Genomic DNA, 12,126 nt, shown 5'->3' with positions numbered 1-12,126 from the left:
TTTAATACCACTTTCCTTCATAATGTGATCCATATAGTAATGAATAAAAGAGGGGATAATGTACATTCTTGTCTAACATCAGATTTAACATTAAACCATCTTACTGTACTTCCTTCCATTCTAACTGCTGACATACAACTCAAATAAAAACAAAGTACTGCTTGATATAATGCCCCCATTGACACCATATAACTGTAGCGTATTGAATAGCTTCTCTCTTGGCACCTTGTCATATGCCTTTTCCAGATCGACAAAACTTAAATACAGATCTCTGTTATATTCCCATGCTTTCTTAACTATTTTTCGCAAAGTGAAATCTGATCCCAACAGTCTCTATTTGGCCTGAATCCAGTTAGTTCTTCACCAAGATTTTCTTCCACAATTCTTCTCAACCGTTTCTCAAGTATACTTGCATAAATCTTACCAGGATCACTCAGTAGGGACATACCTCTGTAATTCTCACATTCAGTTTTATTTCCCTTGTTATATATAGGTACTATGAGAGCTCTACTCCAATCGTCGGGAATTCGTCCCTCTGTGCAGGCTTTTTGAACTATGCAGTGCAGCCACTGTAAGACTCTTATACCACCATACTTCAGCATTTCTGGTCAAATATCATCTACTCCTGCTGCCTTTCCACATTTTAAGCTTTTGATGGCTTTTTCTACTTCAAGTAAGGATATGTATTCCTGCCTGTATGCTGGTTGGGTGTTTTTAAACACTGTGCTATCACTGCTTGCTTCATTTAGCAATTTTTTTCGAAGTAATTAATCCATACTTCAAGGATATCTTTTTCTCCTGTTTTCATGTCACCTTTATCATCTCTAACTCCTTTTACAACACTCTTTCCTCTATTTCTGAGTTTCTTCAACAACCTCCAGAATATCTTGCCACCTTCTTGATATTTATTTTCTATGTTCTTGCCAAAGTCTTCCCATAACTTTTGTTTAGCTAGTTTTACGCAGTGTTTAGCTGTCTTACATTTGTCTCCGTATTCTCTAAGAGCACAAGTTATCTTATTTGCCAGGAACTTTTGATATGTTTTCTTATTTTCCTTCACTGCCTGTTTAACTTCCTGTGTCCACCACGGAGTTCTGATTTTTCTATCCTTGCAGACAACCTCACCACATGCCTCTCTGCCTGAATCAATCAGGGTTTTCTTCAAAGCATGCCACTGAATCTCCACTGAATCTCCATAACTTTTGTTTAGCTAGTTTTACGCAGTGTTTAGCTGTCTTACATTTGTCTCCGTATTCTCTAAGAGCACAAGTTATCTTATTTGCCAGGAACTTTTGATATGTTTTCTTCTTTTCCTTCACTGCCTGTTTAACTTCCTGTGTCCACCACGGAGTTCTGATTTTTCTATCCTTGCAGACAACCTCACCACATGCCTCTCTGCCTGAATCAATCAGGGTTTTCTTCAAAGCATGCCACTGAATCTCCAACGTTTGGTTGCTGTTCAAAAACTCTTTCATTTTTTCTTCAATAATCTTGGTGTATTTTAGTCTACAGTTCACATCTGAGAGCTGCTCAACTTTTATTCACTTTAAAACTTTCTTACATGTTATTATTTTCAATATGAAATTCAATTTTATCCTGCTCAAGACTAAATAGTGATCACTTTCAATTTCAAATCCTCTGTACATTCTGGTGTCCTGCACCAGGGAGAAAACATCACTATCAACAATAACATAGTCAATGAGACTTTTCTTATTCCTAGCCTCTTCTCTCCATGTGAATTTGTGCACATTTTTATGTTGGAACATGGTGTTAGTAATAACCAGTCCATGTCCTGAGCAGAAATCCAACGGATATTTGCCATTATTATTAGCTTTGCTCTTTTCTTCAAATTTTCCCAAAATATTTTTGTATTTCTCACAATCATTTCCTACTCTGCTATTTAGATCCCTAACAAGGACCAACTTTTCCTTTTTCATTGTGTCAGTTGCTTTTTCTAAAGCCTCAAAAAATTCCTCCACTTCTACATTAGTACAACCTTCTGTGGGACCATAGGCAGAAATAAGTCTCATTGTCCAGTTCCCCATTCTGATATTTGCCCACATCACTCTACTTGAGACTGTCTGCCATTCAAGAAGATTAGCCTCGTATTTATTGTTGAATACTATGGCTACTCCTTCTTTTCCTTGATTGTCATTGCCTGAATATAACATTTTGTATTTATTGCTCAGAAAGATCTCATCACTTTTTGTCTTTTTTGTTTCAGTAACCCCTATTATGTTGATCTGGTATTTATCTAATTCCTCGGCTAGCTCCATTTCTTTGCCATTCAGGCTTCTTATGTTGATAGTGCCGATCTTTAACTCTGGTGATATTGAGTTGGGGTGTGTTTTCAGATTTGTTCCGGTAGCTAACTTTTATGCATTTTATGCTGTTTGCCCTGGTTCCCTGGCAAAAACAATGGGGACTTTGTTTAACCGGGCAGAGTCCCAGCCAGCATGAAATTCTGTCATGTTGTACCATCATTTTGTATTTTGGTTTATGCCAATAAGAATACAATTTGGTTGGCTAAATCCCAAATTGCCAGCCCATCTTCATTTATTCGGTATCCAGGTAGATACCTAACAGGGTGCACCACGAGAAGGTGAAGATTGGACATTCGGTGAAAAGCCCTGGTTGGGTCTCCACATTCCTTTAAAGGCTATGTGGAGGTCTCCTCTCAGTTATACAGCTTTGAACCTTAAGCACATCTTAATTAATACATTAGTCTCTAATCTGAGTATGGTTTTAACAAAATTTCTACACATCTCAAGAAGATAAAAGACAAACAGGAGTGATTTTCCTTTCATGTAGGATTAAATGCAAATATGGGTGCACTTTTAATGGGCAAAGATAAATGCTTTCGCTCCCTCTCCCAGTGTTACTAATACAGAGGCAACAAGTTATCTTCCATCACAGTCAGACTTTATTTTACATAGAATTACGGAAGACCATTTTGTTGACTTAGCATTAACAATTGCATAGATCAAAATTTCAATCTGAAAGCTTCTTTCTTAAGATTACTGAAATACTCAGCTGATTATATAGTAATGATGAGAAGAAATTACAAAGAATATAGCAGTCAAGTACTACATGCAGATAAAAAAAAAAAATGACATTCAAAGCTGCCACCTCCCAAAACAGGCCAATACAAGTATAAACAGTCTTGCCCATCCTACTGATTGCACCATTATAGCTACAGCTGTTAAGTGTGTAAGTGTATTCAAACTCCTGATAATGCTAATATTAAATCTAACTGAAGAGTTTTATACTTTGATTTAGAACTTATTCATTTTATATGCGTACTCTGTTTCAAAGTTGCTCTCTAATTTCAGATTTAGTTTCAACATGAATGTTTCAACAAGTCATAACTCTGTATAGCAAACCTAATATTTATCTTACTCATATGTAATGTATAATTACTATTTCTATAATTACTAAATTACTTAGTAATAAAGTGAATAAAAATATTAGTATACTAAACCATTAAACTGCTCTTAAAATATTACTAAAGCTTAAATAGTGTGTTTAACTTGCTATGATAGTGATCATGCTATATTCTGTATATGTATGTGTGTGTGTGTCACACATGCAATTAATATGGCTCTGAATTGAGGAGATAGTTGCTAGGTGTATGAGTTCAAGTGAAATGTAAAGTACCTTATTGATTAATAGTTATCAAACTGATTTATAGTCACATTTGCATTTTAAGTAGTTTTATTCTGGGATATTTCTACAAATATAGATGCCTTCAATTAGTTGTCACGAAATCTGTATTAGTACAATTAAGGCTATATGACCAAAAACTCTGTGGCCTGAGCATGTTAATGCCATTATCAGTTATAACACTGTAAAATCTTATTTGGCACAAAGCTAATGAATCAAGACAATTTTTATAGTACTATGGAATGTATTTTTAGTTTAAAAATCTTATAGCAAACAAACTAGCATCAATCTTTCCCCATTCTTTCCAGGATGTTCCTTTTATATGATGAAGTAAACAATAATGCATAGAACAGAGGTGCCCAAACATTTTTCTTTGTGGCCTTTCAACTGGTAAGTTGTCTTAAGAATTATTAATTTTTTGTAAACATTTACAAAGAATTTAGCATCTGCACTAAGTAAAATACAAACATAAAGACCAAGAGTGTATATATTATGAATGTCAGCTGTGATAACAATGAAATGGTTTCAACAAATGGTACAATTTGGAAATCTCCAGGAATGAATCTGATTCTTATACAGGATTACAGTCATTTGTGGAGATTTCCAACATAACGGTCAACTGACATCCCTGGCATGCATGTGATGCAGTGTACGTAAAGCAATATAAAGGAATAATAAAATAATCCATTTAAATAATTTTTATTTTATTATGATTGGTTCAAAAATTAAGCATTCCAGTTTTCAGTTATGTTCTAGTCTGGTTGAAATCTCCTAGAAACAGATAAAATTGGAACTATTTCATATAATAAAAAATAAATAATAATTTACAAAATTAGCAAGCAATATTGTGTGCTGACCTCAGTGAATGAGAAGTTAATGCCTCCATTTAGTCAACAGGCTATGGGTTTGAATACTGCCAAGGATTCAAACTTTTGTAAATATGATTCCAGGTTGGAAATTTAATTATTAGAGTTGTCAAAAAAAAAAAAAAAAGCTAGATGATTTTCCTTACTTCAGTATGGTGCTATTACCATGTTTACTGAAATTTGCATAAAAACTACATTGGTCACCAGAGCAGGGATCTCCACTTATTCTTGGGTAATTTAACTTCTCAGCATGAGAATGAAAACAATATAAAGGAAGGCTGTGCAAGGTAACCAACAAAATATTATCAATAAGCAAAACTAAATTTAAGCACAATCAGATGTACACCATAATTTCTTAATTATGCTATGGAAACTGAAAGTTTCGGGTAAAATGCTTGAAATACAACTAAAAATTACTATACAACAAATTTAAACAATATTTAATTCCTTCCATCATCCGAATTTCTTTCAAATCCTATTTTATTTTTAATTAACATTTCTTGTGTGCTGTATATACAAACAGAACTCCTTTTCAAAGATTATGAATCTCTTTTATATCCTCCTCAAATCAGATGAATGGTGATAAAATAATAAAAAAGATATTATAAATTCAGCAGTTATTCATAGAACTCCTACAAACATATTTTAAAAGTAACATTTTTCATGTACAGAAAAATTCGGGCAAGCCTTTAATGAATACAACAGTATTATGGCAATTCTCTAGAGAAAAAAGTAATTCGGAAATATTATGTACATGTAAATATATTTCAAGATATAACAATCATAACTTCAATAATAATTAACATATCTAAAAAAAAATCACTTATTGTGTAACACCTTTTTTAAAAACATTACCCTTTTAAGTGTGTTTGACCAACAGTTTATTTTGATGTTGTATATCCGTTAAATTAATATTAGTCTTTTTTTTTTTCTTTTTGTGAGCTAGTTCTCTAAGTAGCAGAATATAGTTACATACGTGAAGGCAATCTATGATTATGTACAGCCATATATAGATGTACAACAATCTAGAATATATGTAAATTTTAAATACTTTGCATGCATAATTATAACAAAAATTACAACTAGAAAATAGAAAACTCTAATTTATGAAATTCCAATAATATCTAATAAGATATAGAAAGTGATGACTAATATGCAAGAATATGTGGCTGTAACAAAATGTACCTTTAGCAAAGAAAGCAATATCATCTGAATTAATGTTACTCAGATATAATATTGTTTTGTCCAAATTAAGGTTTATTTATAAAATACTGAATATATCAGTGATTTTGGTTAGCTAGTATATAAGGATAAATTATTTACATTCCTGATATGTATCCACAGTTTTTTAGCTCCTTGGTAAGGAAATCATGCAGAACTATGTATCATGATAAAAGCACAAAAGCTTCTGATAATCTAACCTCTTAATATTATTGAAAATAACATTCACTTTTTTAAAATTAATATAATCTACTTTCCCCACTTTTGATAACAAGCTGAGGTTCTTCAGCAGAGGAATATTTGATTTCTCATAGAACACCAGAGATTTCACTTTGTATGAGGTTGCACTATTATGTTACTCTGATCACAATCTGGAGATAGTGGCTGGCAAATATCAGCCTTTGAAGAAGTAGCAGCAGCAGTAGTAGTGGTAATAGCAGATGCAGTAGTAGTGATGGTGGCAATGGTAGTATAAGAAACTGAGGTATCACAGCTAATACTACAGGTGCTGCTTAGAGAAACTGTGGGTCTTTGTTCTAAGGTGATGTCTGTTACTAATGGTTGAGGTGGTGGAGAAATGTCAGTACTACAGACACCACAATGGTATCTCCTTTCACCAGTTTCTGAACAAATAGAGCCAGATCGAGGGATACCTTGTCTCTGAAGACCTGAAAATTGTTCAACACGTGAAGGAACAGGAATGTTCAATTTATGTCCTCCATTCTCAGTTGCATTAATACCACACACCAAACCTGAATTTGAACTGCATGGATTGCTGTTACTATGTAATCCATTTGAATGTTCTGTATGACTGACATATGTTGTTGTTGGTATAGAAGATTCTGCTGTAATTTCTTCACAAATTTCAGATTTACAAGAATTCTGAACATTGTCTAACCTAGAAATGGAGGGCTCTTGGTAAGAAAACTGTGTTCTTGGACTTCTGGGCAGACTAAGGAAAGTGGGATGCATCCGAAATCTATTTTTTCTTTGGAGAACAGGTGGAATGTTAGATTTTTTTATGTCCATTCTATTATCGTGGGAATGTCTAACACACAAATTTATAGCTTCTGCTGTACGATCAACTTGTTCTGATATCTCACCCTCTAAATTTTGTATTGAATTGTAAAAGGCAGGATTGCAGGTAGGGCCAGTTCTATAAATACCAGGAATGTGAGATTCATTTGTAGGAGTTAATGAGGTATTTTGAGATAAAGTATGAATTCGGATATTATAATTAGGATTTGATTCAATCTGACTTTCAGATTTTCTCTCCTTTCGTTTCTTTTTTTGTGAGATAGACAATTTTCTAAGTTGTGTCACACTTCTATCCAGAGATCTACTTTTTTGTAAGCTATCAGCTTTATTAGCATCACTTATGTGAATTCCTTGTTGTCTATTTGACATAGCTGGAAGACCAATAGTAGTTCCATATCTCCATATTTCTTGAGGACTATACAGTTCTCCTTCAGGAGAACTTGAATCACTACTACTAGCACTGAGAGGATGAGGTTCAGAGGTTGGGCTAGAACTGCTTGATGATTCACTTCCTTCTCTGGCCCATGTAGTGGGATCAGGAGAATAGCTATCTTGGTACTGCCCTGGGGTTTGAAGACTACGTCTTTTACTAACTGCAGCCTTTAAAGCTAACAGATGATGATGCCAATGATCCATAAATTCATTATATGAATGACACTTATTTTGGAATCGTCCATTCAAAGTATTCTTAGTAGGTAAATGCTGTACAGACGTGTTACCTGTCATGGTATAAGTTGAGATATCTCTTGGAAGTGTACTTGAAAGTACATCGTTAATTATGTTTCCAGCTGAAGGAGATAAAATAGTACCAGAAGGCTGTTGGCTTTTCAGAATAGTAGTAGTACTTGTCAAGTATCGAGGGACATCTTCATATCGAACATCGGAACGTATTGTGGCAACTTCAATACAGCTATTATGATTTACTGGTTCAGAATTTACTCTTAATACACTGTCCTGACTTGTTTCTAATGTATTTTGAGCACATGATAACTGTAATGTAATAGTGTTACCATGTTCAATTATTTCCGTATTAGATGAAAGATGTGGTATTCGTTCAATGGGTATATCATTCACTGGATTGTCTCTGAAATGATTAGCATTTGCTTCTATATATGCTGGTGTCATTCCCAGAGAAGCTTCATATGGAGGAGGTGCTTCACCAGGAGGGATATAAGATTCAGGTGGTTTCCACAAAGTATATGGTGGAGGAGGTTCTGTATAGCGCCCACATTCTAAATGATCATGTCCAACAAAATAACCCACACTTCCCTCATCATCAAGTGGAAACTGATGTGGCAGATGTGGTCCTCCAGCATCAATATTGTCAGCATGAAAACCTGAGAAGAATAATGAAAAAGAAATTAAGGTAGAATTAAAACAAATTATAATTTTAATAATGCATTTCATAAAACCTGTCAACACAAATATATAATAAAAATATTTATGACATACACAGTTATTAAATATTACAATCTAATATAGACCCATTTATTAGTTACATTAGAATATGTTTCTTACATCCAAAAGTTAATAATTTCCTATTTCAAATCTTCCCTTGTGCTACAACATGAAGGTAAATAACTCTCCAGGTGTGTTAGCAAATATTTACAAGCTTTGCTTTGTGTTCTGTTTTAATATTATGTGCTAAATAATGTTTGTTTATTTTTTGTTTAGTGCATTGTGTGTGATGCTCCTAGAATGTCCCAGTAATATAATAGTACTTATCACTACAATTACAGTATTGCAGTTTAAGAAGAGTAGTATCAGCAGTCAAGTGAAAAAAAAGCATGTCTCATCATCATCATCAAATTCCTGATATATATACCCTCAAGGGGTGTACAGGATATGAGAGTACTATATGAAAAATTTACATCATTACTAACTTCCTAACTACAATTTTCTTCCAAATCAGTCTGTTACCTGTCAAGACTCCAACATTATCAGATCTTACATTTCTATTGTCTAAGGCACTTTTTACCGTATCAATCCACCTATATCTTGGTCTTCTTCTGGGTCCTTTTCCTGCCAACCTGGCAGAGAACTTGTTCTGCAAATTTTTCCTTGCCCTTTCTGTTTAAATGACCATAACACCTGAGCTTAGCTGCTAACGCATTCCTGAATGCTGACAATGTCAAGTTCTTTCCTAATATCCTCATTTTTAATATGATATTGCCATTGATGCCATCTGTTCATGCCCCTAATCTTTCTCAGGACTCTCATATCTGCAGTCTCTAGTCTTTGGTCAAGTGTTTTACTTTTGACCGAGCTCTCATTTCCATAAGTTAAAACTGGTTTGAACATTGTCTTGTATACAGCTAATTTAGTGTTTTGGCTAACAATGAAAGAAGTGTGCATTTTTTTTTCTTTTTCAATAATGGTACTGCACGATTTCTGTATTGCATAAGTCAAGTGGTATCAGGGATACTACTCCACTTAGCGTAGCAACTAGGACCTCTAGGGTATTTGTATTATGTGGAATACACAAGATACCTCCTTCAGAGTATGATTTAGTTCATGCAAGACATAAACTAATGAATACCAGTCATTCCTTTTTCTTGTATGATACATTTTCAGATTTTAATAGTTATAACTGAAATTATGTTATATGTGAATATCAATAATGTATATTATAATATGGTGACTCAATTTATGTTGCTTTCAATTAACATAACTTATAATAAAGAAATAATAATCAATTTCTGATACTTTGTCACTTGCATCTCATAATGTACACCAAGACAGCATAGCCTGCACCATATATTACTAGTTGCCTGTCACTATGCCAAGGCTGGCTTTGGTGCTGTTATTATTATTTTTTTTTTTGAAAGATTTATATCTTCATGATTTTAATTGTAATTACTATATTTCATCTACCCTTTGTTGAAACATGTTCTAAAAAGAAGGCAATAAAATTTCATTAATTAGAAATGAAAATACAGTCAATTTTCACAAACAAATAGTTATAAATTCTCAGTAGCTGTTCCAGTTACTCACTGAAACAACTACTTATTTTATTTAGGGTATGATGATACAGCAGCCGTGAGCCCCCCCCTATAACAACTACTGAAAAGTTGAAATTAATGCATAGGCACAAACACATTGTAAAGGAAATGTACTATAGGAAACCATTCATAATAATAAGTAATTCTTTGAGGTCTTTACAAATATGTTACTGTAGTGAGAGTAGCATCTGGTGTTGAGGCTAGCAGGTGAAAAGACATAGTGTCAGAGAGCTTCTGAAAGATTTGTGATTTTTGTTTATTAAGTGTTTTCTTAGATTTAATTGTGTATTTTTAGTATATTATTGTAGTTTTTTTTAGTATAGTTATTATACTAAAGCATTTTATAACATAATTTCAGAAATATTATTAGTTTTTACTACTCTTAAAAATGGCGCCAAAAACTCATAACAAGGCCAGTGACTAAAGCTAAAGTTGTTGGTACTGAGGAAAGCGTTTGTCCTGAACAAAAACACTGCTGTAGTGATGATAATAATTTATCTGAGGATACGCTGACATTAGAAATAGCTCGGTTAAAAGAAATTATTAGGAAATCGACCAGGGAATTGGAAAAGGTGCAAAACGTTTGTCTAAACTTCGACAGGATAAGAAAAAGAACAAGCAGGAAAATACTGAACATGGAAATCAAAATATTAATAACAACAAGGTAAGTCAGTTAATATCTAAGAAAAAAGAGGTAATATGGTATGGAGACTGAATTTTAAAATTTGCGCTTGCCGAGGGAGTCACCACTTCTAGTTTCACGGGAGCGAAAATTAAAAATATGACAAACGTAATTGAAAACCAAAAAGGAAATGTAAAAGTAATGGTAGGTACTAATAATTTAAGTATGACAAACATAGTATGAGAGAAGATATGAAAGGTCTGTTGGAAGAAGTGAGAAAGAAATGTGAAAGAGTAAAAATTGTAGGATTACTACCTAGATATGATAGTACTGAGTTAACGAGGGTGATGATAGCAAATGATTTCACATGCAGGCTATGTAGAAGATATGGATGTGAGTTTTTAGATGTGTGTGGCGTGTTTGATGGCAGAAAAGATTTGTATGAGAATGATGGCCTACACTTCATCAAGAGAGGAATGGGAAAAATGTGTGTGAAAGTTCAGCTATGGCATACAAACGTGATAAAGATATGAATGTCTTTGAATATGGTTATGTATGTGGCAAAGGAGTGGAAAAATATGCTTTGAGTTTGGACCGTTTAAGTATGTTTGGGGAGGGAAAAGAGAAAATTCTAGAATACGACCAAATAGAATGCATAGCTAATAATAAGAATAGGCCAGGTCGTAATTTATTATGTCTATACACAAATGCCAGGAGCATTATTATTATTATTACTTGACACCTCCAGGGAGTCCAAAGAGTAATCGAGGGAGGGCACCTGCTCTACAACTCCGTCACCGCCACTTAATCCACCAACTGACCGCAACTACACCAATGCCATCTCCTGCCGACTACCACCACTAGATTTTTCCACAGACAATCACAAACATCAACGCCCACAGCATTTTGGCTGGAGAGCAGATAAACTAACCACTCGGCCAGCAGTCAATTTTCAATAGAAACAAAGGGGTTCAGTTTGTTGCTTTATTGAATACGATGTGGCTTAAGATTATTGGCATTAGTGAAACTTAGCTATCAGAATCAGATATGGTAAGTGGGATCAAGTGTAACAGATATACTATTTTTAGGAATGACAGAAGAAATAGGAGAGGAGGAGTGCTACTAATGATATCAGATGACTTAAGTCCAGTTAGGGTAGAAATACAAGAAAACAATGATGGTAACAATTTCCCATGTAGTGATGAGTTTGATTCTATCTGGTGTCAAGTGGAGGTTAACAGAATGAAATATATGGTGTGTGGGGGGGGTGTTGCTACAGACCTGGCAGTTCAGTTGTAGGGGATGAAGAAATGCATCACCAATTTAGCTTATGGGTACCAAGTGAACGATTATTATGGGTGACTTTAATTTTCCAAACATTGATTGGGCAGAAGAAATATCTGATGATGAGAAAGAACAGGAATTTATTGAATTGTTGCAAGACAACTTTCTTGAGCAACATGTGAAAGAAGGAAATCAAGGTCAAAGAGTGTTGGATTTGTTCATAGCATCAAAAGGGCTCTCTGCAAGAATATGGCTAATTTATCACCAATTGGTGACAGTGATCATGTTGTTCTTTTTAGGAAAGTATCTACTCATATTGAAGCTCTAATTAAAACAGGCTACATGCTGAACTACAAAGCTGGAAATTATGATCAACTTAGAAGAACACTATCTTTGGTCCCATGGTATCAGTTACTGAATGGAAAAAATG

The 12,126-nt window shown here is 34.0% G+C and overlaps 1 protein-coding gene across 2 annotated transcripts in view; it reads right to left on the bottom strand.

The window, feature by feature from the left end:
• Positions 1-3,617: 3,617 nt before the first annotated feature.
• The window catches only part of LOC150097914 (uncharacterized), a 156,961-nt gene continuing 148,452 nt past the window's right edge, over positions 3,618-12,126 (bottom strand). For both annotated transcript variants that reach the window (XM_090405973.1, XM_090405972.1), the window contains exon 5: positions 3,618-8,125. In XM_090405973.1, the coding sequence (XP_090262099.1) occupies positions 6,078-8,125 (2,048 nt within the window). In that variant the 3' untranslated portion in view covers positions 3,618-6,077. The remainder of the gene's footprint in view (positions 8,126-12,126) is intronic.

The sequence above is a fragment of the Typopeltis vanoorti genome, chromosome 16 (assembly GCF_054136105.1).
Source record: "Typopeltis vanoorti isolate ZY-2024b chromosome 16, IOZ_Tvanoo_1.0, whole genome shotgun sequence".
NCBI classification, from domain to species: domain Eukaryota; kingdom Metazoa; phylum Arthropoda; class Arachnida; order Uropygi; family Thelyphonidae; genus Typopeltis; species Typopeltis vanoorti.
This window is presented reverse-complemented; position numbering and strand designations above follow the sequence as displayed.